The 27,824-nt window shown below is 37.3% G+C and overlaps 1 protein-coding gene across 1 annotated transcript; it reads left to right on the top strand.

Moving 5' to 3' along the window:
* On the top strand, positions 1–27,824 carry setx (senataxin). Its single transcript, XM_015366958.2, has 25 exons — positions 1–193; positions 1,853–2,032; positions 2,859–3,066; positions 5,799–5,905; positions 6,291–6,510; positions 6,785–6,904; positions 7,554–7,725; positions 8,204–8,279; positions 8,572–12,564; positions 13,064–13,163; positions 13,545–13,712; positions 14,015–14,232; positions 16,460–16,612; positions 16,791–16,947; positions 17,063–17,164; positions 17,789–17,901; positions 17,991–18,062; positions 18,209–18,358; positions 18,802–18,909; positions 19,685–19,872; positions 21,224–21,316; positions 22,233–22,400; positions 22,618–22,716; positions 23,022–23,109; positions 23,260–27,824. Exons 2-25 carry the CDS (start codon positions 1,853–1,855, stop codon positions 23,959–23,961), a joined length of 7,755 nt encoding a protein of 2,584 aa, XP_015222444.2. The 5' UTR covers positions 1–193; the 3' UTR covers positions 23,962–27,824.

Below are 27,824 nucleotides of genomic sequence, written 5' to 3'. Positions count from 1 at the left end.
GAAGAGAGTATTTGGGTTACGTCACTTCCTCTTACCGCAGCAGGCGTTTTTAGAGTTTCGGTCTGACCTGAAAATACTGAAAAAATAATAAAATTGCGATTATTTCTGGGATACCGCAGCGTTGTGTTTTGGTTGGATTATGCATTCAACGTTGTCAGGAGTCCTTTGGAAAATATATGTGACGTGAAAGAAGGTGGGTTTCATTGAGTTTCTAATTCAAAACAGACCGTGTATAAATATTTGTAGCCATGCAGTGCACCGGAAATTCGCAAAAAGCAATATCCTGAAAACTATCGAATTGTTTTGGGAAAATGAATACAACTTTGGCGAAGTTGAGGTATTTGACAGTGGCCGAGTTTGATGTAGGATAACATATTTGTAAGGAAAAATACTTAATATCAACAGATAATAAGGTACATACATCTTAACACCGGTTTACGGGGCCATTGTGATATATGATGTGTGAAATTTATAGTCATTTTGTGTGTTGACCTGGTTTTCCTTTACAGTTTGCATGAATTTACCGTGCTTAAAATAACCAGGGATGTAATATTGCTCAGCTTTTATGTATCGTTAATCATGGTAGAAGGTCGTATTACAGGCTACGGTTGTAAACATGTTGAATGTATATGCAAATATTCATCACAAAACATTCGTAAGGTAGAGTTCCGGACTGTTGAGCTTTATCGCTGGTCTAGACTCAAAACAATAAGAACTGTCTTAGCACAGTAACCTTACTAAAATAATAGAACTATCGATACAAACTTAAAATACCAGCTAAAACGATTAAATCCTAAAGAACACGGACGAATTGTACTTCGTCATCTAACATAAAAGTAATGCTGAATGTGATAGATTTTACTATTACTATTCTGCAATTTCCCTCACGGGATCAATAAAGTATCTATCTATCTATTATAGAAACTTGCGAATATTTAAATATGGAGATACCTTTTAACCCAGTTGTCCAAGCAGCATCTGTGACTTTTTCTAAACGTGCTGTACATGAACGCCGGTCGCACCGGTTCATTTAATTGAGTGATTGCTTTTTCAGTCTTTGGTAGGTTGCTAGGTCTTTGAGTCGATCAATTTCAAAATTTGCAAAAAAGTAAAGGTATCGTGCAGATGATGGTGTTGCGAGTTCCTGTGCAGTCAGAGACCTCCAAGTTTAATATACTTGTGTACTGTACAAGTAAAGCACATTGCAAAAACATAGATTAACACTGTATTGCCACCTCCCTGAAAATAGATGGTTCCTTGATTTATCTGGCTGAAGTGGAAGTAGGCGTCTTGATCAATCAAGTGATTAGTTCTAGTGAGAGCACTTTGGAAAATGAAGAGCTACATTAACATCGTATCGTTTTGCTATAGGTCTAGCTTCATTGCTGCTCTCTTTTAGTTTTGCACATTTATTCAACTACCAAAGTCTTCTTTTTTTGAGAAACAAAAGGCTTCCATCTGTTGAAACTGAGTTACTGCTCCACACATTTCTTTTTATTCTAAAAAATAATCTTCAGACACCAGAGCTTGTGAGTTCAATTCTATATGTTTAACAATTCTATATGTTACTTTTCATGTTTCATAATATGTGCGTCAAAAATCACCCATAGCAGCTAAATGACTACGGAAAACAGATTATGTTGTGTTTTATCAGACACCAAGTGCATGCTACTAGTTCTTATCCTCTCCTTGTGTGAACTTGAACCTATTGTGCATTTAGAAGACCTTCTCTCTTCTTAATGTCTTTTTTCCTCTTATGATAATATCTGTCAAATATTCTGGTACAACAATAGACTGGAGTTTATCTACAATGCTTCATGAGTTTGATTTCATTGCCTTCTATGTCTTTTAGATGAGCACCTGTCGCTGGTGTACCCCAGGTGGCTCTGAGGCCACTGAGCTGCTAAAGAAATACTCTTCCAGGTCACTTTCTCCTGAGGAAGAGAATGCTCTCAACGAGGACCTGTGCTACTGCTTGGAATGTGTGGTGGAGTATCACAGAGCCAGGGATGAACTGCCATCCTTTCACAAGGTAACCTAGAAAAAGAAATATTGACGGCTGCAATGAAAATATCATACAATTTTTTAACCTAACATTAAAATATAGTTAAAAAAAACAACAGTGATGGGTGTACCCCAAATGGCAGCATGTAATTGTCAGAGCGCCTTTGACAGTGGAGTTGAGGTCAATTGACCAGACCTTGCTTGGTAAATCAGACATTCAACACATCACCCAGTCACAAATTACAAACTCAGTAGTCCAAATCCAGAGTATCGCCAAAACTAAACTGGTGAGAGCCAGAAGAGCACCTTCATAGAAAAGGTTGGGAATGTGCATTCAGTATGAGGAAATGTTATTGATTGGTCACTTGAACAGTTCAATTAATCTCATCCCAAGTCACATCTAAATAATTATTTTTTTAATTTTATTTTGTAGAGTTGCTCACAAAAACATTAATCAATTGCATTAAGAGGCAATACAGGTAAAAAATAACCTTTCACAGACTTGAAAGTGAAAATATAGGTTAATGTACATCAGGGTATTACGCTAGTGGACATTGTGCTAACATTATATTTCCAGAAGTAAAATACATAACAATGATACTTTACTAAATGCTTTATATATCGGTAGCTATAAAAGTCTTGAGTTTTAATCTTCGATAAGTCTTTCATTAGTTTTTTAATCTTTCGGTACAAAGTTTCAGTTTATCTTATGTGGTATGAGCCAAGAGGATATTTGAATTCACTAAGCTACTTTTCTCTTTTAATTTGAAGGACAGTGACTGAAGATAATGTAGCACATTGAGTAAGCATAATACAAGATACTAAAAGCAGTTTTCTTCTCCTTGATGTTCTAGCTGTTGTGGAATTTGGAGACTTCACGTCTCCTTGATCGTTTTACCCAGTCATGTGATGCAGAGCTGGAGGAAGATGATCTGTTCATAGTAGAGGATGACCAAGAGATCTATGTGCCAAAATTCACGGGACCTGAATATGAGAATTTTCTCCGAGTCCCACTGCTTGAGATACTTAAGTATCCTTACCTGCTGGAACACCGTGAAATCAGTGAGTCATTGTTTACTCCTGTCATTTCCTGTCTTTTGTACGGGTTACTACGTATGCCCTTAACCAAAAGCTCACTTCTGACGTAGTGGGTTTACAAAGAACTTTGTATATCTCCTGGATTAATTAGCAGTTTTTATTTGCTTATATTTGCATGTGTTTCTGAATCAAAACCTAATTTCCTGAAGGGCTGCTGAAAGAGAAATGAAAGGGAAAGTATGAGCTTCATCACCCAGTTAGCTGGTATTTCCTGCGAATGTGACAGTCAGATCCTAATATTTGAGGATGAGAAAAACGCAAAGAAACATTAGTCCTCAGATGAGGCAAATGACTCAGGTTTTGAAAATGGTCTTTTTTTGATAAATGCAATTACTATAAGGATACAGATTGCTATTTTGAATTTGAATTACTAAGCCACATACCAGGTGCTTCTTACTAAGGTTGGATGTTCTTTGGAATGGGGGTACTTCTTGAGCTTTCTGAATGGGGGGGTAGTGGTCGCATGTTTTTTATGGTTTCTTTCTTCCTTTCTGCTGTTTGTGATTGGTGGGGGCAAGGCAGGGCACACGCATGGATTCACATGCATCTGGAGCGACAATTTAGAGACATTAAGTAACCTAGACAGCAGGTTTTGGACTGTGGGAGGGAACCAGAGGATGCAGGGAGAAGCCACTTGGGCATGATGAGAACAGGCAAACTCCACACAGTAGGTGCTCCAGGCCAGAATTGAACTGGGGACCCATGAGCTGTATAGCACTCTGCCAACCACCATGGGACTTTGCCAGGCAGGAAAAGTATTTATTTCACACGGTTTTAATTGCTAATGTGTAAATTAAAATCCCCAAAAAACTTTATAAAGCCCCTGAATTAATAAGCAGTTTTTCAATTAGCAGTGGTTGAATAAGTAATCAAAAGTTACACGATCAGGTATATTGCCATTTCTTTAAAAAAACTCAGTACTTATATGGTGAAAACATAATGGTAAATAATAAATTATTTCTCCCCATCAAAAATCATTTCCAAAATTAAATTGAAAAATTATTGTTTTGGGAATGTATAAGCTGTACTTGACTGTACAAATATGCTGCACGTTATGACATCTTAAATAACAGGTAGTGTAATATATTTAGGTACAAGAGTCAAATTGCTGAAAGAAGTATTGTTTTCACAGTCATTATCAGCAAAAAGTGGAAAAGATATAATGAGATGCATTACAAATGCAATATTTCATTGGAGTATTGGAGCCAATAACATTTGAGTTTAAATGCTTCTTGACATAATAATGCTTGAAATCTGATTATTTCAGACACAGTCCAGCATAGGAACTACTATGTATGGTTTATCGCCGCTATCTCTTCTTCCTGCAGATGAAATGGATTCTACATTCTAAGACTGAGGTTGACTAGCTATAGTGCAATATGCCACTTGTTTGCTTTTAGATATACTGACAATAAGCTAACTTTAAATGTTGAGTGATTTCATTGTGGTGTTCTCTGCACATCAAGGAAACACTGGATTTAATGTACAGCTCATTGTGATGGATGCTTTTTTTTGCAAGGGAATGTGTTAATAATGGTTTGCTTACAAAAAACTTTAAGATTGCTTAAATAATACCTCACTGTTGATGCACATTTACTTATGTATTTAGTGCTGTTTAAACAATTGTATTCCTTTGGTTGTGTTTGTAGAACAACACTGAAGACCAAAAATGTCACCTGTAGCAGTTATTTCTGATGGTATTAAAGAACATTTCTTGGTCTAATTGAACCAATCTATCAGACCAAAAGAGGTGATACTAGCCAATGCTTTCAGCCAATTCACTCCTGAAATTAAAAATATATTAAATGATTTAAAAGGAAATTAAATCTGAATACAGGAAATGAACTTAGTTGTCATAAAATGTTAAAAGACTGTCATGGTCTGATTTTACTGTATTGCAAAATGTGTTTGCAACCAAGTAAAATATTTTGTTTGTATTCATTTGTAGATTAGCACTTATGTCTCAGATTAACTTGTAAGGCTTTTACAATAGATTTGATTTTGCTGTTTTTGCCGGCATAGATGCTGTTACTTATATCACAGAATTTAGACACCGATTTGTCAATGGTAACTCCTAAAAGAGGATAAGAAGGGTCTGTCTGCCAGGTCTCTGTGGGTTATTGAGATTACAAAAGTTCTGTCATGATTGGTCAGTTTTAGTTCTCATTTGGTCAGTAGGGTGTTATGTGTTCCTGTCGCTAGCAATTGCATGTGTTTTTGTCCCCTGAGAAGAAGACATCAGTCTCCCAAAATAGTACAGAAATACTTTGACGGCAATAGAAACTTTTAGGCAGAAGAGCCTTCTTGGGTCTTAAGTGGCATAGGCATAACCTTTGTAGAACATGTTTAATCCTTTGGTGGAAAACCTTTACTCCAATCCAAGGTCTTTGAAAGGTATATCAGTATTGGGTAATGCTGCAGACTAGTGCTAGGAGCCTCCACACCTCTGTGCTGCCATGGATAGATCATAATTACAAAAAAAACTGAAGTTCATTTCATTTCTGAATCATATTCCTCACTATTTAAATTTAGTTTTAGATAAATAAAACATCAGAATATATTCAAGTAAGCAGCTGCATCAGCATGCGTAGGCTGCAAAGCAACAAGTGTGAAGGTTTATTCGGGTGGAAGCAGAAGGCTTCACAGCTGAAACGTTGTTTCTTGTTCATATTGTTCAGCATGATTTGTGTTCACAGGTGAAATGTGTGTGGAGACACTCTGCAAAATGGAAAAAGTGAACAGCTTTCAGGTCTTTGATAAATACCCTGGGATATACCTTCTCCTGGTTCATCCTAATGAAACCGTAAGTTGTTCTTTTAATTTTGCAAGTAAAGGGGTTTGAATGCAATATTGCAGTTAAACTTTAAGTATAGCATATTTTTCTTCATTGCAAAGTAATGTAAGCAGTATTACCATTGAAATTGGATTGACCCCCCTCATGTGTATTTGTTGATAATGTGCATTTCAGATAACCTGGTAAGAATCTGTTAGATATTGCAATTTAAAGAATGGTTTATACTAAGTTGACTATTAGAGTTAAGTATCTTCATTGTAAGCAAGTATTGCTTTGTATTTTAACATCACACAGGTTTTGTCGTTTTAATTGCTCAATGTTTAAAAAACTTTGAACAAAGCAAATAAAACAATTTAATTACTCTGTGGCCCTTTTCTGTCTTCTAATGTTTCAGGTGCGCAAATGGGCAATCTGCACTGCGAGGTCTCTGGGGAAGGTGGATCGCGATGACTTCTATGATCTCCAGGAGGTTTTCAGCTGCATGTGTCGTGCTATTGAACTTGACCTCATCTTGAACTCGGACTTATTCAGCTCTTACGTCCGAAAAGAAGGGAAAATGGTTCTGCTTCCACCTCACCTTTATGACTGTTCTAACTACAAAAATTACTGGCTGGGTAAAGCTCTTTTCTCCCATCCCCATTTTTCAGTTATTTTAAACAGATTTGAACACAAAAAAATCAATATTTTTATGCCAGTTTCATTCACTACCATATGTCTGTTCATTTGTGGATTGTCTTCATTTTCACATGTAAACTGGCATAACTGCTGTTACAGTTTATCAGGGCGTGTAAATGACTTAATTCAGAAAATCAAAATAGTTATTTTCCTATAAGACATTAGATGTATGTTCTTTGTTTTTGTTTAAGTGTGAACTAATTTTATCTTCAGGGATCTGCATGCTTTTAACCGTTCTGGATGCACAGGCTATGGACTCCTTGCTTCTGGGCCCTGACAAACAGAATGACCTCATGCAGTCAATTCTTAATGCCATGGAGAAAGAAGAGGAAGGTATAACTCATATAAGACAATGCAGTTTTTTGCACCAAAGGGTGCTGGGGAATTTGAAACAAGCTACCTAGCCATCTAGAAAACACTAGATTAGATCCTTGGATCAGTTACCTGCTAACAACCAAATAGAGAAGGCCAAATAGCCTTTTCCAGTTTTCAAACTTTGTGCTTCTGTTAAAAAATGTATTAAAGAATTTGATAGCAGTTGTGTGTGCAGTGGATGTTTTCTTCATGATCAATGTTATGTTTTAGGTTATATGCACTTAAGGAGCTTTTTGTTTTGGTGTGGTAAAAGAAAATGTTAAGGTTCCGTAAGTCTCAAAGTCTGTCTCCTTTAAGCCCAATAGAAAAGCGCCAAAATATCATGCAGGGTTCCATAAAAGGATAGAACAAGTTATGCACTATCCTATCTGTGTTTTATCTATCTATATATATATATCCATTTTAGATTTGGACTGCATGATTTATTTTTTGGAGTTGAGGTAGGTGATTTATAATATGGAAATCCACAAATTATAATTAACCTTGAACCAGACTCTCCAAAAATGTCTTGATTTAATGGACAGTGTGCTTTTACTTTCAATTCTTTGAATCGGGTCTTGGATCATGAAGCTTAAATAGTATCCTTTTGTAATTTCTTCATTTTTAGATGAAAAATTAGATCCATTTTGGCCAGCGCTGCAGTGTTTTATGGTGATCTTGGATCGTCTGGGGTCCAAGGTTTGGGGGAAGCTGATTGATCCAGCTCGGGCCTTCCAGAGAATTACTCGGAGCCGCAGTTACCAGAAAGAGTTAGAAAACCTACGGCAAACCACAAACGGGTATGTTTTATTCTACTTTATTCCTTTTTAAAGCTCACAGTATGCAGTTAGGTACATGTGGAGGAGTGTACGGCACAATGTCTGCCCATCACACAGATTAAAGTTAGTTTATAGGATTTGTGACCTCCAGTATACTGAAAGGGAGGGAGTTGGAATATTCAAATAAAATAGTTATTTACTCCTCATTTTGTTTATTTTGTATCCCACCCTTTAAAAATTGGATCTAATCTCCAGAAGCAGCTTTGAATTAAATAAAAATATTATAAAGTGTTCTCTGGTCTACCATAGTAATATAGTATTTCTTTTGTCTTGGAAGTTTAATAATTTTATGTGATAAAATAAGGAATATATGGTATGGATATGTAAAGTACAATTTGATTGTTCAGTATTGACTGATTGTTTTTGTATACTTTTTCAATTAAGAACAAAAAATCACTTTTCATTGCACTTTAATCTTTTTTTCTCTTTAAATACCCAGAACCAAAGTTGAATTAGAAGATGCAATGACGACATGTAGTCAGATCATCTATGACTGTAACAAGGAAAAAAGCAAGGTATATTGACTATAGTTATGGTATTATTAATAGTAATAACACTAAGGCTAACTAATCTTTCCAAGATCAAGAAAAAGTTTAATATCCTTAGAAAATTGATTTATTTTTTAAATTTGGCAGCAGGTGTAGTCATCAGGGTATTGACATAGTAGAAAAAAACATAAAATAATTTCCTAAGAGATAACGTTTCATTCCAATTGTAAAGTGGATACCATAATTTAAAAATTGTAAAAGCATGTCTTTTTGTTACTGTTTTTAGTAAGGAATAATCATGTGCCTTATTGTGTTGCAGGATTCTGGTACTAAGACAGCTGTTAATGCTGAAAATTGTGCACACTTGTACGAAGAAATGCATTCTTTGATGAATGTGCTTCAGTCTGATATGGGAAAGGAGATGCGTGTCCACAACAGCACTTTCTTGTGGCTAATTTCTTTTGTCCAGTCTGTGGTGGATCTCAAAGAACTCAGTATCGTCTGTATTGGAGAGATAGTTCATTTTCTGTGTGGAGAAATTAACAATTTCATCAATGGACAGATACAGAAGTGCGATAAAGTAACAGAATTTTTCATCCTTGTTCTCGTTTTCGTCATTGAGCTGCATCTCAACAAAAGCAGCATGAATATTTTGAATTACAGCAGCTCGATCTGGGTAGACGTGATTGCGAACTGTGCGGTGCTGTCCGTTTCAGCTTTTAGTGCCAGTTCAGATAGCTGTACTGCCAGAAAATCTTCCACTTCATCTTTGAGGACATTGTCCTGGCACCCCCAAGTGAGCAATGTGGTTCCTCAAGCATGTGTTCAAATAATACGTTCCCTCCTGAAAGAGGGGTGCAAACTGTCTGTAGAAAGACCAAGCAAATATTTTCTTGACTTGCTAAACAAACATTTGCGTGAGACTGCTTACAGAGAATGGAGACTCAGCAGCTCACAGTTAAAGAACCTACAGTTGTGTTTAAGGCAGCTTGTTGCAAACCTTAATGGAAAGGAAGAATCACCTGGCTCAGGCACAAACAGCGGAGATGATATGAAATATCCCATTGCTTCCATCAAGCAGGAGAGAGTGGAAGAATGGGATGGCTGTGAAAACCAAGATAATGGGATGACATCTACGTCCAATACATGTAAGCGAAACACAGGGCTTGGGGTCTTACATCAAAACTATCCCTTGAAACAGGAAGTCCCATGGGATGGTGAGGACTGTGGTCAGCTTGCCTCAGGTATACACCCCAATGTTGGCGATAGAAGCTTTAAAACTGACCTGCAAGACCAATACCAGCTACCCTTGAAAAAGGAAAGAACCTCTCCTGTACACACGTGTTCAGATTCAAATAAGTCAAAGATTTCATACTCATTTAAGAGTGAGATGCCTGATTCGGATGACCTGAAATCTGAGCAAACTAATGGCCCTTTATGTAAAATTTCTGAAGTTATCTCCTGTCCTTCATCCGCAAATGATCAGAAAGATGATGTATCTTTTGTTAGCAAAAAGAACGAGGGGGGACAAAAATTGTCCACTGAAGAATGTGCTTCTGGATCCAAAAGGCCTTCAGAACGTATTTCAAAATATGAGGCAAGTTCAGGTGGTCCACATATTTCTAACGTTAAATACGGTGAATCGGAGAGCAGCGATGATGATGATGATGATGATGTTCCTCTTACAGTCATAATGTCTAATTTGCACAAAACAACAAGTTTGTATAAGACATTAAAAAACAGCATGCAATTAACCGATCCCCAAACTGACAGAGATGTTAATTTGCAGTCTTCAACTGCGAGTTCAGAGAGTACTTCCTTCCCTTCTAATTCAAACAAGGAGTATTCAGTGTCACGTGACAGGATAGAAAGGAGAGTGAAGTGTAATGCCAGAAGTGGGCAGGCATTAGAGAATCAGGATGTAGTGATTTTGGAACCTGATACAGACAGTGGTGCAGTGATTGTAATTTCTGATTCAGAGTCTGCCAAAGATGATAATGAGACACCGCATGCCAACAGTAAAGAAACGTGTAGCAACTTCAAGGCTCAAGAAATGACCATAAAGTGTGAACATTCAAAATCTATAGATTTGATGAATGATGTTTCTAAAAGTGCAAACAATGGAGGTACCGACTGTGGTTTCAACGAATATGATTCTCAGCTGTTTGAATTTGAAACTGAAGAGAAGGTGTTTTCTGCCTGGGAGGACCCAGAAATCAGTACTGTTGTGGGAGATACAGAAAATAAAGATGCCTCAAATGAACTACCGTTTCTTCATAGCAGTGAAGACTTAAATGACCTGTGTAATGACTGGGGTTATGAAACAGATTTTATTCCAGATGATTACATTCATAAAGCATCGGAATACGCAGAGGAATTGATAAAAAAACAGCAGATATCCGAGGACTGCATTGAAAAAGATCCTGAAAAAGAGCCGACAACTTCATCATTTAATAATGACACGAAAGAACCTCCTTGTCGAATTGCTGGTGAAAATGACGACCAGTCCCCGATATCCTTGTTAAAGAAAACTCTCAGCAAAAAGCTTGCCGAAAAACGGGCTTCTTCAGGAGCTAGCATCTCTAATGTGACAAAGGATTTAGGTACATATTCTAAGAAAGGCACAAATGGCAGGTCCTTAAAGAAGCCCAAAGAAACATCTTCCTCAAGCAAAAATAACTTCAAAAAAGCAACAACCACGCTGCCTTTGAAGGTAACAGGTCTGCCCAAGGTTCATTCACCTTCTTCTTTAAAGCCAGCTATAATAACCCCCAAAAAAGTGCGACAGCAGCCAGAGCCCAATTCCACTGCAGAAAAACTGGGCTTGAAGAAGAGAGAGCGTAAAGCTTTTGATCTTTCACAGAGATCTTTAGACTGTGTAGCTCAGCTAAGAAACTATGGACAGCGTTTCCGTATTGAGAATGAAACGCGTAAGTATAGGACCACAAAATCTTCACTACCTAGCCGACAGAAACAGATTCCCAAAAACAAAAGAAAGATGCTTGCTTCTCAGGATCTTCAATATTTCCGTCTAAGTAGGGGTAAAGCAACAAACATTAACAGGGATGGTACATCTGACCTGATTTTGGGCAAGAGAGCTAAGATATGCTCTTCATCCATCACACAGAAAAAAAGTAGTGGGCTGATAGACAGCCTGAAGGCGAAAGAAAATAAGCAGTTGGCTAAGGAAGAAAAAGATGTAATCTCTCCAAAAGCTTCAGCTGCAAAGACTGGTTGTAGTGATGGTGATGCTGGTGGCAATAAGTTATTTTTTCTGTCATCACTGCCCATTCCTCAAGTAGCTGAAAGCGATCAACTAGAAAGAAACTGTGATTTAACATCCAAAGAAATCCCAGAAGTTTCAAGCACAACTTGCAGTGCAAATGAACTGGGTGTTTTTGCCCAATTAAATACTGACTTGCCACAGGAGGTAGCTGGTCAACCACGAAAGCATGAATTCAAGTGTGACAGGGTGGTTGATGATGATGATGATGATGACGACGACAACATGTACCTCACACAGATGGATCCTGTGGATATGGAATTGTGTCCAGAATTGGACAATGCGGATAATTTTGCTCTAACACAGAGGGACCCTGTGGACATGGAAATTGATGAAAGTGAAAGCCAGGTTTGTAAAGATGATTCAGGAAAGGTGGATAGCATTAGGGAAGGGCAAGTAGCTCATTCTTCTTGGGCCGACACATATGCTTCGGGGAGTGTTGAGAAATCAGTAACATCGGAACAGAAAGACGATCACGTCTTCTTGAAGCCAGGTATTCCATCCCCGTACCTGAAACAGGCAAAGCCTTCCACGACTAAAATATATGCACAGAGCTCCAGGAATGCTAACTTGGCTCAGGAGATGGAGAAAACCTCCAAGCCATTGCCAGCTGCTTTAAAGATCAGGGCTGTCCGCCCGCCAGCGCCTCTCAGGAGGTCTAGCATGCCGCCACCTGAAAGCAGATCACCTCTGCAGCCCAAGACCCCTGTTACCCCCAGTTCTAATCCACCGGAGAGCCGCATTGTCGCTTACAAACCACGAGTTCCTGTGTGTACACCACATGAAAGGACAGATTCTTCAACAACCAAGAAGCCTCCTCACTCTGCCTCCAGCTTCAGATTTAATCAGAATGATATGATTCAGCAGATGCTGAAATGGAACTATGAGATGTTTTGTAATTATGCCCAGTTTGGAACACCAGATGACCTCTGCTCTTTTCCATTAAGAGAAGTCCCCACCAACTTTACATCTTTTGAGGACTATTTTACTACCTTCTATCCTTTGCTGATGGTCAATGCCTTTGAAGAGGTATGTCTTTGGCCTTAAGGTTTGTTATTTAGCACTTAAGGAGCGATTGACTAATTAGTGAATAGTTGAATATTTTGTACTATAGCAGGAATAAGAAAACAAGTGGAAATTCAAAATATTTCCTTCGAAATGTTTCAAGGCCAGAGACTCCTGTTTAACATAATGTGTGTTTAATATGATAATATATAATATAGTTGTTGCAGGAAAAATATTAAAAGGCTTTTAAACGGCAAAGACTAAGATTGGGATTTGTTAGTAGTATCTGTAGTAGTGTCTTACTGCAATGTTCCAACATACAGTACCAACAATCATACTGCAGTGTGAACTTCACAGGAATTAAAAATGAGCGGTTTTGAAAAAATCTAAAATGAAGGTGAAAAGGTTCTGAAAACATTGAAATGTATTTAATTTTTAAATTTATCAGCCTTCTTTAATGAGGAAAATGCTTCAATAATACATTGCTTTTGTTTCCTCATTGTCTGTGTTGCATTTTTTACAGCTTGTAAACAATTGGAGACAATCGAAAAGCACAATTAGAAATTCATTGAGACCGGTTGCTGTTGAATATCCCAATGGAGTTTCCAATGCTACCTTCACAGGTAAAGTAATAAAAAAAACTGTGGAACAGGTACATGTGGTGCAGAACTGTGAAATATTTGTATTGTGTATTACCTTGTAGCCTGCTTTAAACACACTGGGATATTGTGTATTGTAGGATTTGGGAAGGTTAGGGATTGTGTATAATTTCTAAGATTATATTACAGCATGAAAATCAGTGGTTTATTCTTTTTAACCACAGCCAGAGTGAACAGTTTGAATTCAGTGAGGGATTTGTATTGATCTCCAGGGTGCTTTGGTGCCTTGGTGACGCAAAAATCGTGCTGTTGAAAAAACAGTTTAATCGTTAGGTGTTGCTGTAGTCCTGGGTAGTTTTCTTCATTTATGAATCTTAATATTAGCAATTTTTGTTTTTAATTTAGCCTCACTTACTAGGTCTGAGGTGGACCGACAGCTATATCCTAAAGAGGAACACTTGGTTTGTCTGTGGCTGCACCAGCATACTAACACGTATGCAAATGAGGATAGTGAAATGTTGGAACCCATCCCAAGCATTGGCTATGTCTTACGAGCAAACATTTCTCATGGAGGTAAGCAATGAACACTTCTTTATATACAAGCAAGATTCTTTTTTTAAATTCAGTACATTTTTCAATAGTTTATCCTAATCTGTTAACTTAAACATATAATGATTACATGCTACTCATTAATTTTAATAAAAGCTTCAACTTTGTTATTATTACTATTACAGATCGCAACAGTGATCATTAATTCCAGAGTCTGGTTTGGACTTTGTTTTGTGTAATTTGATGCAGTGTATTCAAGTGTTATATTTTCTGTACTAAGTGCTATTCAGTTCAGTTATCAGTTTTCTTTTTCCCTTAATTTTTAGGGGACACTCCAACCCTTACACTCACTATACAGACTCAAGTGAGTTTTTCACTTCAGAAGCTGCCTGTGATGTGTGAGGTGATAGGATCACTCATCAGCACTATTCGGGGGTTTAAAGGTTTGAGCATGCTGAGAAACAGCTTGATGGCCAGACCTCTACTCTCACCCAATGCTGCTTACTTTAGTTTTGGAGAACAGAAGAATGTCTGTCACATGCCTGTGAGTATTAATTAATTTCTATTAGCCTTTGTCTGTTAGCTTTTATATTCAGTTTTTCTGTTTTTTGGTAGTGAAATGTCGAAAGTTAAATATCAGACTTAACCTTAATGTGGAGACTGGTAATTTAACATACAGTGCCCTCCAAAAGTATTGGGACAAAAACCTAAAACTGACATTTCCCTATTGTATTCACAAGAAATTGAAATTCACGTAAGTCCAGAGTTCAGAGGGTCACCTTTTATTTTTAGGATACATTTTGCAAACAGAAAAATATACTACCCAAGCATACTAGATGACCATAAGTATTGGGACAGTTAATTTAAAGCAAATTAAAGAAGTGAAAAAGTCAGTATTTTGTTGCAAATCCCTTGCTTGCAATAACTGCGTCACGTTGTCATCGCCAAACGTTTTGGTTCTCCACTTGAGATGCTTTGCCAGGCTTTAACTGCAGCCTCTTTAACTTGTTGCTTGTTGGTCAGGCTTTCTGCCTTCAATCTCCTTTTGAACAAATGAAATGCATGCTCAGTTGGTTTCAGATCTAGTGATTGACTTGGCCAGTTTAAAGTGTTCCACTTTTTCTGTGCGATGAACTCCTGTGTTTCGGGTCATTGTCCTGCATAATGAACTGCAGCCCAATAAATCTGGTGCCATGTTGTCTTACATTTTCAGACAAGATCTATTTGTACATCTCTAAATTAATCCTACTGCCGCCATCTTCAGTTAAGTCATCAATAAAGATCATTGAGCCTGTTCTGGAGACAGCCATACATACCCAAGCCATGAGACTCCCTCCACTGTGCTTTACTGAAGAGGGGGTATGCTTATGGTCATTGGCTGTTCCTGTTTTTCTCCACACTTTAGGCTTTCCATCACTTTGTTGACCGATGTTTATTGTGGTCTCATCTATCCATAAAACCTTGTTCCACTATGTATTGTGGAACAATTAGGTATTTTTTTGCACATTCCAATCACACTCTTCTGTTCTTGCTTTTGAATTTTTCTTGGTGAAGTCTTCTGTGGATTGTGGTACTTGAGATTTGCACCCCTGCACTCTGGAGATTATTTTTGATATCACTAACAGTAATTGTTTGTTTTTTTTCTTTTCACTTAGAAATATTTTTCTGTCACTGCGTGTGTCTTTTTGGACACCCTGTTCTCTGCCTGTTCTTGACTCCTCTAGTTGTTCCCTTTTTCTTAAGAACATTCCAGATTGTTGATTTTGCAATGCCAAGAGTCTTAATATCTCTGATGGTCATTATCTTTCCTCTCATTTTCAAAATGGTCTCCTTTTCCGTCATAGTGACTTCTCTGGTTTGCATGTTGGTTTTTGCTGATTAATTCCATGCGAAAGACTTGAAAAGCAGTTTCAAAAGACCTCAACCATGCCTAGACCTTCACAGCTCTTTTATGTGTGCGAAATGTATGTGAAACACTTGTAAACCTGTTGGTCCCAATAATTCTGCTCATCTAAAATGTTGGGGTAAATGGAAGACATTTATGCATAAGAAAAATTACCCATAGATAAAGAGGATATTCTCTGCATTTGTTTCCAATTCATCTTGTGATTCGAAATCCAAATGCCCCGAGCATACGGCTATAATGGGGTAATTTAAGCTCTTGTCCCAGAATGTTTGGAGGGCACTGTAGAAATGTTTTTTTTTCTTTGTGTGGAATATAAAAACATGCATACAGGCTTTCTAAGCAGCAAGTCGCTGGTTTTTGGCTGACTAATCTACTGTAAGCATATTTCTGTGAGTAGTATTACTGTAATATTTTTGTTTTTGTAGTTAAGTGCTGTTCAGAGAGTTAGTTGATAATATGTCGAAGTAAATGTTTTATTATGATGTTTTCTTAATACTCATAGGCAGCTGTAACATATAGTTGTAAGCCTGTGCTTATCAGATGTTCAGCACCAATTGGACAAGAAGCATATCCCTCGATGGGAGCACCGCAAACCTGCACCCGCCCAGCTGCATGCAGGTTTGCGGTGTGCAGTGTGTTTGACAAGAGCCTAGCTGATATTCCCATCCTGCCCTAGGCGGCAGTCACCAACTGTGTGCCACCACTTGGGGAATCCTGGGCACCGTCGCCTGGGCCATTTGGCTGGCCTTCTGTCCTTTACTTCTGCGATTGTGATTTGAAGGTTTCTGTTTTTTTGAGAACTTGGAAACAAGATTGCCTTTCTGTAAAGGTTTTTTACTCTGACTTGTTTTTTTTCTGTTAAAAGGAATTCAATACCGATCAAGTAAAGGCCATTAACTGTGCACTTACCATGATAAAAGAGCAGCGAAGGACACCTAAAATCTGTCTTATACAAGGGCCACCTGGAACCGGGAAAACCAGAACCATTGTGGGACTTCTTCAGCGCATTTTTACTGAGGTACAAAAAATGATATAGAAGCTCAAAAACAAATTTCACTGACTCCTGTTTGCCCCACCTATTTCATTTCCAAATAAGTTAGTCTTGTGCTTTTTGATCATACAAGGAACAGCAACTGAGTATTGTATCTGTATGTGTTGCATTGAGTCAAAGAAATAGCATTTGTTTTTGTTTACAGGATCGGGAGAACCTGATGCCACAGGGGAACAGGATCTTTAAGGGCAGAAAGCCCAGGGTTCTCGTTTGTGCCCCATCAAATGCTGCTGTTGACCATCTTATGAGGAACATCATTGTGGATTTTAAGGGAAAGTGCAGAAATCGTCAAACCCCATTAGGTACAGTGTCATGTTTCTGTGACCGGATATTTGCAGTTTGTTTAGGTTGTGACTTATTAGACAAGAGTGACCACAAAACTGTATGTTCTTGTTTGTTTTTTGTTGTACAACTCAGGTAACTGCGGGGATATTAATTTAGTACGCCTTGGGATGGAGAAAGCCATTTCAGATAAACTGTTGGGATTTAGCCTTGATCATCAGATAAAGGTTAAAACAAGTAAGTCCACAAGAATACATTTTCAAACAGTGGAGAAGACATTATAAAGTAGCAAACAAACAAGACAACTCATCAAGGTTTTTATAATTGTATTAATGGGTGGATTTATTCCAGACCTCATGCTTTACATTCTGTCTTCAATAGCATGGTAAATAAGGCTGTTTTCAGGATTAATAAAATAATACAGTCCTTCACTTATAAGTCTAGCCTAATTTTGAGTTCTAGGTGTATAATTTATTCATTCAGTGTTCATGTGTGTTCTTGTCACTGGACTGCTGAGGAAAATACTATTGTTTTAGAATTGACATTTTAAATTATACATGTTATTATTGTGATAGCATAATATAAAAATATATAATATATTTATAATATATTATATAAAATTTATATATTATATAAAAATAATAATTCTGATCAGGGTAGTAGCAGTTTTTTGATGCAGAAAACTTGTTTATATTCATTTTATATTTGGTGCTGGAGGCCCTTCGGTTCTGTTAATCGAAAATTTGAGACTTGAGATTAGTCTTTTAATATACTCTTTTTGAATTCTATGAGTGTGTGTAGGTTGTTTGGCTAATCCTGAATGAATGAGACTGAAGCATGTTTCTTCATCTGATTGTACAGAAAAGGGCCAAGAACATGACACTGGAATCCATAGGCGTAAAGAACAGCTTGATCAGGAGCTGGAAAGGGTCTCGAACTTGTTGAGTTCTGTGAATAAGAAAGACATTTTGAAGGTAATGCTCATTTTGTTTGCACAACCATTAAGCATTCCTCTCTGATAAAAATGGTTTGTGAACTACATTTTCTATATCATTTTGTGCAGCTTCAGCGGCTGACAGATGAAAAATTCAAGCTGCTTGAGGAGAGAAAACAGCTAGGACGTATGCTGAGGGAGGTAACCAACCTTTAAAATACTTGTTGACAAGTGTTGTGCTAGCAGAAGCCCTAGCAGGGTGTTCTGATATAGGTTGTATTGGCAATCAGCAATACGTGAATAAGATCAGTTGACAGATGAGTGTTTTTTTCTTTTTGTTTTTACAGACCAAAGTCAAAAAACAAGAAATCCAAACTAAAATTGTGCTGGATGCGCACGTGATCTGTTGCACTCTGAATACCTCTGGGAGCATACTGTTAGAATCTGCCTTCCGGAGGCTAGGGCACGACCCCTTTTGCTGCGTCATAGTGGATGAAGTAAGTATGTAGTCAAGGTGACAACATGAGATTTTTGTGAGAAGCATAACTTTTTTCTCTTTGTGTCCTCATCAAGATGACATAGCTTCCTTAACCTCCTTATGATCAGGAATTAAAACCTCAATAACTTGATAATAAACTGAAACTTTTACTGTAGCAAAGTAGTTCATAAGAAGTATCAAATGTTTTCTCTGTTTTTATTATTTACTAAAAGTGAAGCTACAGGAATTGTTTGGACTTCTCTTTTTTAAGTAGAGTTTTAGTCTCATTAGGGAAAATAGATAAAATCACCAGTAGTTCACACTTCTTTTAACCTTTCATGGAAAAAAATCCATTTAATCTATAACATGGTTGTCCCACCATAGTCTTTCAGTGTTTTTGATCTCATTTTTGAATGAATTTGACTTTGAAATATTCCTTTTGTTGTTGCTGTGTGCCTGAAGGCAGGACAAGCCACAGAGACTGAGACTCTGATTCCTCTCATGCATCGCTGTCCTTGTTTGGTCCTGGTTGGAGATCCAGAACAACTGCCACCCACTGTGGTCTCCCAGGTAATAACTGGTCTTTAAAACAGTACATCAGCCAATCCATTTTAAACTGTCTCATAGAATGCATGCAACACCTTTCTTTCATCTTTAGGGCTTGTTAATTGGCTGCCTTAACCTGCTCTGTCTTTTTCATGTTAATTTCCATTTTTTGTGTAGTGTTGATTATTTTCTGAAAAATCCATAAATTGATGGAAAAACAGAATTTCTGTAAGAGATATATTTAGTATTAAGTAAAGTATTCCAAGCCATGTTTTCATGCATAGATAATAGGTCATACAGTACAGTACCTCATGATGCTCCTAATTTTATCTCTGAGGCCGAATTTAATGGGACCTCTTCTGCTACTTGGCAGGTCACCAGATTGTAACCCCTTGGCAGCCTCAGAATTATAAAGCACATTATAGAATTGAATTAAGAGCAATTGCTAGCTAGTAATCAGAATGAAATTTTGGGTAGCAGTCTTACACTAAGGTGAATAGAATCAAAGCAGTTACAGAAAGTTAATTCCCTATTTGTATCTTTTGAACCTTTTAGAAAATAAACAGTTAACAATAAATCAAAGGAAATATAAACAATAATAATGTTAATGGAGGACAAGAATAAACCACACATATAAGAAAACCTCACCTTGGAGTAGGTGATTATCTAAATCACCACTACTCTATGATCATGTTTGTTATTGACTTGGGTAAATATGAAAGCAGTTAATTGTGGCCTTAATAATCTGATAGTCCTTGAACAGCTGGGAAAACTCTCATCGTCACTTATTTTTATTTAGAAAGCAAAGGAGAAAGGGTATGACCAGTCACTGATGGCACGTTTATGGAAGTCTCTCCATCGGGAATTGAGGGCGAAACCGCACGTTCCCAATCCAATCATATTTTTGGCCACGCAGTACCGAATGCATCCCGATATCTGTGAGTTTCCCTCCAGATACATCTACGACAGGGCACTGAAAACCGATGGGTAAGAGGATGCTCTCATCCACAGAAATTCTAAATGTTTCATTTGGTAGAGTGCTGCCAGGGTATGGTGGCCATTAGTCTGTAATAATGTTAAGTAGTTACTAACTCTTGGAAATGCTGCATTTTTTGCTGTCAGCCCAGTAACACATCTACTGCTAACTGACAGATTGGCCTTTTCTACACTGACAACCACAGCACAATGTTTTAAAGGGGAACTGCAATGTTGTTATTTTTATATTTCAGGTTTAGAAAGAATCTGCATTGATTAGTGCATTTCAAACCACAAGTGAAAGTAAAATATACACAGTAACGTTTAAGACCTCCAATTGACATCACAAAATAGACAGATTTTTCAGGTATGGGCAGCGTAATGGTGCCGTCATAATGTGTAATTCAGAACAAGGTAACACAACTATCGGTGGCTTGAAGTGGCCCTATTATATTGTATTCAAAAGCCTGCTTGTTTACATCTCTTAATCCAATAGGAGTATTGCTCTTGAGCTCAAGACAGTTTTGTTAACAAATGCTACATGTTAAGTTTACATGCAGATAACATTGGAACATTTCTGAAGTGAAATCTGCTGCACAACTTATCCATACTTATTCACTTGTACGTCTCATTACAGTGACTAGTGAGTAGGAAGGGCCTCCTCACATCACAATTCTTGAGAACTCTTGCTCTCGACCCTCGTTAGACAAGTAGTTTGAGACATCATGGCTGCCTTTCAGTACTTTCACAAACTTTGCGATTTTGTTCTTAATTAGTAAAATTTGTAAAATTTTGCAGTACCATCAATTAATTTTGTTACTGAAATTTAATAACCGGTCTGAGAAACTAGGACTGCAGTTCTCCTTTAATACAGTTGCTAACTTCAATCCAGATTTCTGTAAAAGGAGATAACACCAAACCATGTCATATACTCAGTTATCAGTAAATCAATAATTCCTACTATTCAGTCACAAAAATGGTATGCGCAGTACTAACACCACGATACCAGCGGAATAGTGTCAGATTTGATTTAAATGCTACATTTTAATCCTCATATGTACTCTAGATATATTGGGACACTCCATCTCCAATTTAGTCTAGAAGTAAAATTAGATGGATTCAAAGAAAAATGGGCTGCCAGTTCAGTGCTCTATGAAATGCTGGACAATACTGTACCTTCTATAATGGCCAATTTTCTGTTGCAGTATGATCTTTAAATTGCAGTCTGCCAGTTTGTTTGCTAGTAACATTTGCAATTTCTTACTAAGATAAAATCATCAGGGAAAAAAAATAATCCTTCTGTTTGAGAATCATTCTCACTTAAGAGTTAGAAGAAATAACTTTGATTTACACTTCATTGCAGCGAAACTGCAGAAAAGAGGTGTGGAATAAGTTGGCCTTTCCAGCCATACATTCTCTTTGACGTGACGGATGGCTTCGAGACAAGAAACGAGGAGTACGTGAGATTTTGGGAGGGCATGAAGTAATTTGCTTGTTTACTTTGACTTGGATTAAATCAAAGTGTTGATTTATCTCCCAGCTTCAGATTACAAACCCGGTTATTTGTAATGGCTCTATGTTTGCCAGATGTGACTTTCTACTCAAGGAAAATCCTCTATTTAGTCGAAAGTTTGTAATTTGTGATTGACAGCTTCAGTTTGTTTTCAAACTGTTGCTTTCATTTTTTTCTGATAGTGCCTGAAAAATATTTGAATTACTTTTCATGATGTTTAAAAACCCACCAAAGGAGTTTCTGTGTGGCTTAAACAGTAAAGGTGCCAGCTACAGGCATAAATTGTGTCCTTAACATTACTAGTTCTCTCCTGGGCCATGTTACTGGTGAACTGGGACCAAGATTCACCAACTGCCAGTGCACTATAGACTGAACACTGGCTAGGATGGTTTGTGATTAATCAGGCAGAAAGTCTTGGCTTTGTGGCAACCAGCAGTTCCTGTGGTCTGCTGTAATGGGAGATACCCTGCTTCTCCAACAGAGGCTGACATTCCCATTGTATATTTAAAGCAGTTCAGGAAGAGAAAGTGCTATAGAAATGCAAGCAATTATTGTGTAAGAAAAATGTGTGTCTCATTCTTTTCTAAGTGGTACAGAACTTGCAGTTTCAAAATTAAATGTTCTGTGGTCTGAGTGCAACATACATGTCAGCATGTGCTCCAGAGTGTGATAAAAACAAGGTTTTGACCATCTATTTCACCTGTGTAAATGACGGCCGTGTTTGCTTTAATTGCAGGGTCTTGTATCTGAAATGTTTGAATATTATTTTATTTTTGCTGTTCCAGATACTTACAAAGGTCTGTTTTGCCTAATCATTAAAAGACAATTAATTGCAATTGTTTTTGTTTTGTAATTTCAGCTCTTTCAGTAACCTTCAAGAGGTGAAGCTTGTAATTCGTCTGATCAAGCTGATCTTTGAGAAGCAGGTCACCCGGGTAGGGGTTATCACTCCCTACAGTGCACAAAAGCAAAAAATCAAGGAGTACATCAACAAAGAGCAAAAACTGGACACAAACAAACATTTCCAGTAAGAATAAATAACTAATAATCTGAATAGCTGACAGGTTCATTATTTATAGATTTCTGGGACTTTAATCATCAGAATGGTATTACATTCTGAAGCAAAAGCAAATGTTATTAGTGGTCGTTGTAAAGTTATTAATGTTTTTTTACATTTTTATCAATCGGGTACAGAATAATTATATGTGGTCTGATGTTGTAAAATGTTTACCTATGTTTTCCAGGTCTGTAGAAGTGGACACTATAGATGGCTTTCAGGGTTGTGAAAAGGACTGTATTATAGTGTCTTGTGTCAGAGCCTGTAGCACACAGGGCTCTATTGGGTGAGTGACATCATACAGATGTTTCTTAAGAACTAAACCTGCTGTTTTTGCTGCTGAGGTCTGGAGGATGATTCAAATAGGAATCAGGTCAGTGAGACGAGCCATGACATATAGTTTCCCTCCTTAAGAATATTCCCCTGTCGTTTTCAATCATGAAGGAGCATTTCAGCATTTCTAGAACATCTAACTGTACATGGCTGTTCTTACAGATTATTATCTTATCTGATTATTATCTTACAGAATGCGTTTACTTATATCAGTGTGAATTAGCATATATTTTTTAACCATATTACTTTTCTTTGCAGATTTATGGGAAATCGTCAGCGGTTAAATGTAACAATTACACGAGCAAAATTCAGCCTCTTCATTTTGGGCCATCTAAGGACTCTCACGGTAGGTCTGAATGCTTCCTTCCAGTGGTGAATATTAAATTACTTTAAAACAAGTTGGTGAAGTTCCTCAACAATATCTAACAGCTGGGGTGTTCTTTGGAATTCGGGTATACTTGGAAATTCTTAAATGTCATTTGATCTCTGCTTGTAGGAACATAAAGACTGGGAAGCGCTTATACAGGATGCTGGTAAAAGAGGCACCATAATAAAGACGAGGGAGAAGGACTATAATGCGGATGCCAGGAAGATCTTTAAGCCTGAACCAGGGTTTTTAAGAAGTTTCTCCTTTCCACCAAAAGATTCTTCCTTGCTACCTAAGACAAGTACACCAACTGACAATCGCAGGATGAGCGCTGACAAATCATCAATGGTTAAGAACTCCGCCTTGCCAGCTGCACGGACGACAGCAACAGTAAGCAGATCTCAAACCTCAGATTCTTCAACAGCTGGGTTTCATGCTCCGGAAAAACCTGCAGCTCCTGCCCAACTTCCAGGAAAGCCTTCAACGTCAGGAAGACCGAGAGACCCTCGTCTGGCCAGTCGGAGTGCTCATATCCAGCAACCTCGGTCTACATTGGCTAAGAGCTCAGTCCCATCTCATCCACAAAGCAGAGTATACGGGACCTATGGGCAAAGTTCAGCTCCTTCTGACTGCAGAACGAGTGCTGCTGGCAGAAGCTCAACAAGCTGCTCGGCACAGAACTCTTCAGCGTCACGTCCCTCCTGGTGCAAGGACAGGGACGAGGACAAGGACTACAGAACGCCCTGCCCAAGTCGATATGACAGACCACCTCCGAAAAGATCGTCAGATCCAAGATGGTCCTCTTCACTGGAAAAGCACAGAAAGTCCTGACTCTTAATATTGTTCTAATTGTAATTAGGTCTGGACTACATGAGGGACAAAATGGCCCTGACTGCTGCAGTCATTCTTTCCAGCTGTGGACTGGAAGTGGGATGGAACTGCTCCATTTATTTTTTTTTTCATTAAAGGGTACATAGTACTGACATGTAAATGATGACTTTTTGAGATGTCCTTTAACAAGATCTTGAAGCATCCGTTTCGTTTTAAAATGGTCTTCCTCATCCCTTGTAGTTAATGGCTAGAACAAGTGTCTTGTTAAAAAAAATCAAGCCACTTCAACAGTTCAAAACTCAGTTTGTTTTCACTCTCCTCTGTCCTTTAAAACCTTTATAAATAAGCCAGTCTAATTTGGCTGCTATTGAATGTTTTTTGTTTTGTTTATTTTTTTTTTGGTGTACAGAATTTTATTTTAATGCTGGTAGATGTTGAATAGTCCTGCTGCTACTAATTTGAAATTTAAAACTGAAAAGTGCTCAAGTTCTCTCCAGTTTCAATGCCAACCGTTTTGTTTCTATCCATTTAGAACCTATCCACGTTTAATTCAAGCATTCAACCTAAAGGATTTAATGTTTATGATCTTCAATTAATAAATACACAATAAATAATAAATCATATAATAGCTTAGTCAAGGAACACACCTAATTGTAGCTGTCAGCACTATGAATTTAGTAACCACAATATTCCAATATCCAACTGAAGCACGAGGTAGTTAACTCTGGTTATGAAGGACCTCTTTTCATCATGGTTTGTGAGTCACTCCTAAATGATCAATTTGTAAAAAAGTAGACCACAATTACATTTTCACCACTGAAGAAGGTACGGTAAAGTAGTTTGGACACCAAGGGAAGTGACAACACTAACAATCTTTATTTTTTAATGACTGCCTTTGGGTATCCCTCTCTTAATTGAACCACATAGGATAAACTGACCAATACTCTGTTTGAAGTCTCACAGATTGATGATTTAAGGGAATAAGACTGATTATGCTGTCTGGACTGTAGCTCTTCGGGACCAGAGTTAGCTTCCTTGATCTAAAGCATTCAGTATGAATCCTATCATTTATTTCATATTCCAAGAGCAGTAAACTATCCTGCTCACCACAGGAGACCTCCCTATCAGTTGTCAGAATGTAAATCTTGGATTTCTTTTTATTTTCCACTACAGTGCATTGCCTCTTACCTTCGTGTACCCCAAAGTAATGCAGCAACTTTCATTTTTTTGCTGTCATATGCCTGTTTTCTATGTGTAGTCCTATCAGCCATTTTATCTGTGGCTTTCTACTACTCATAAAAAGTGACATAAGAGAACATATTTCATTTCAATACAGAAGAATTGCATTAGCGATACCATGGCATGTGGGTGCTTAAAATCTTACAGACTTACACTTAAAAAGTGTTGAATTTCTCACCATCTATTAATATTTAATACTTTATGGCTATGTAATCTGAAGTCAAATTGAGTATTTTTTCGGATGCTGCAGCTTTTTACTTGGAAGAAGGGAGAAAATTTCGGCAGTCACTGGTGAGCTTTAAACTTATTCTTGATAGGTGGATATATGTTTGACAAGTACGTGGACAATGAAAGCCCTGATTTCAGTAAGAGCTTTGGTTCCTAATGTAAATGTCTGGTTTGTACAGATAACACCAGACCCTGCAGGAGCTTAAGTGTTTATATTGATATGCGTTTGATTTAAAAAGCTTTAAGTAAGTCTTTTACAGTTTTAAAAATGCTAAAAATATAATTTTTCCACCTACAAAAACATATTCATTGTTTATCAGTTGTTAAAGAATGGGGTCTAATGATGCCCAACTACATTTGCAGAGCTGTCAAGAGATCTGTGATTTCAGTATCTTTGGGTTGTGCTTTTTTTGGTAGCTATGCTCCATTTAGCTAGTTATGTTTAATTCACTTTCAGCCACATGCATTTTTCAAACCACTTGAGCATCGTCACAACCCATCTGACCTGCTGCCATGACTGACAAGCCTGGTTCTAACATAATTGTTAATCCTCTGGCACAAAACCTGGCAGCTCCCGATTGTCCTTTCTGAGTCTGAACTTCAGATTCTCTTTTCTTTATATTATCATCACCCCACTGTTATCAAAGCCTTTATGTATCATGTCGTACTTGTCTCTATAAGATATAGAGGATGTGTTAGGGTTACATCCTGAAAATGGGAAGAATGTAATTCAGGACATAAATGTGGTTGCATTTGTTTTTAGATGCCTGAAGTCTCTGAATTGCGCTAAGACCTTTTATTATTTTATCTCATAAATGGAGACTATGCAAACTGGGTAGAAGCAATTGATGTCAGAGATTAAAATGTCTTTTGTTGGCTTTTGTGTTTTTTTTTTCTGAAAGGAAGAGCTCTTCTGGCTATTTTTTGTCACAAAAAATGTTTTCAAAAACAATTATCCGTTGATAACTGATTACCATCATACCCGTCGCCATTGATATGCTTTACTTCGGTTTATCCATTTTAAGTCTGCAGTAAAAATCCTAGCTGTTGCTTGATTTAGGTTAGCCATAAAAGGCAATTTTTACTTTTGTCTTAAATATATTTCCTACCTGACAAAGGCTATGAGAAAATCAGAAATAGTTGCTTATTTTTTAAACAGTAAATATTACTGATTTGAAAGTATGATCGATAGAGAACAACTTCTATATACAGCCAGAGCAGAAAGCGTGGGCTTTTTCGTTTTTGCTACCATAAAAGGCACTGGGTAGTAAAATACATGATCAAGGTGTGGTGACCTGAGCAATGAGTGTAATTGTGAACTTCCATTTATTAATACTGCTTTTGTGTTCTGGTGGAAAAAAAAAATCCCCTGCTTGATCTCGGTTTCCATACACCTTTCTTATGCAGTTGACATTCCTCACCAGGAGCTAACTGTTTGAAAAAAGGTGACGTATGAAGTATGATTAGGTGTAAGGTTTAATTCAGAAATTAGTAAATCAAGCAAGTGTCTTGAGAGTTATTTAATTGGTATCATATCAGGATTTTTGTACCACAAAAAATAGTTTAATCAAAGCTATGGAAGGAGTCAGTGAATGAAGCATTGTCTGTTTTATGGCTAATACTGATTTTAATGCCCCAGTTATGTGCTTTTGGCTTGCTTTCCTCTTGGCCTGTCCAGTGTAGATCTCACCCAAACAAGTCAAGTTTGATCATGTCAAAAAACAGCCCCAATTCCACATCTTTGTTTAACAGAATCTGTACATATCCATGATGCTTCCATGTAATCTTCAGTAATTCTAATATATTTCATTAAATGTCATGTGTATTTTCAACAACTGTTAAAATATATTTTTAGTTTTTATATTTTTCTACTAAGAAAGCAATTTAATACTGGATGCGTGGTGTCAAATACTTACCTCTGCTTGTCTCAATTACAATAAGGCTCTCAGTCAATAAAGTACTTAATTTGATTTACCTTACTGTAGTATACGGTATGTCTGCAATGCAAATGGAACTTATCTTTGTTATTTTTCTTAATGCAGAGCATCAAGACCTGTAGAACACTGGTGTCTGGCTTTTATTCCAGTTAAATACAGATTTCCTCATTTTAGTACCAATTAAATTAAAACATGTTTAATTGCTCCTAAAGTTTGTTCTGTCACAGATATTAAATTAACAACTAAAGCTTTGTTAACTTCATATACTGTTTATATTGTATATGTATATAGAGTATGTACATCAATGCAAGTTTAATTTAAAGGTTAATTAAAATCCAGCAAATTCTTGCTCTAATGAAGGTGTAGATTTGTTCTGTAAGCTCATTTGGAAGAAACAGCAGAAACAAGATACAACTGGGAGGCAGATGTTGCCACAAAGTAAAATGTTGTTTGTACTTA

This window comes from Lepisosteus oculatus, chromosome 24, assembly GCF_040954835.1.
Source record: "Lepisosteus oculatus isolate fLepOcu1 chromosome 24, fLepOcu1.hap2, whole genome shotgun sequence".
Taxonomy (NCBI): domain Eukaryota; kingdom Metazoa; phylum Chordata; class Actinopteri; order Semionotiformes; family Lepisosteidae; genus Lepisosteus; species Lepisosteus oculatus.
This window is presented reverse-complemented; position numbering and strand designations above follow the sequence as displayed.

What these genes read in the sequence shown, in the direction of transcription:
- setx (XM_015366958.2), top strand. Translation starts at nt 1,853, where the DNA reads ATGAGCACCTGTCGCTGGTGTACCCCAGGTGGCTCTGAGGCCACTGAG. An exon ending in TGGTCAATGCCTTTGAAGAG is followed by an intron (nt 12,565 to 13,063) that starts GTATGTCTTTGG and finishes CATTTTTTACAG; the next exon opens with CTTGTAAACAATTGGAGACA. An exon ending in GCTGCGTCATAGTGGATGAA is followed by an intron (nt 18,359 to 18,801) that starts GTAAGTATGTAG and finishes GTGTGCCTGAAG; the next exon opens with GCAGGACAAGCCACAGAGAC.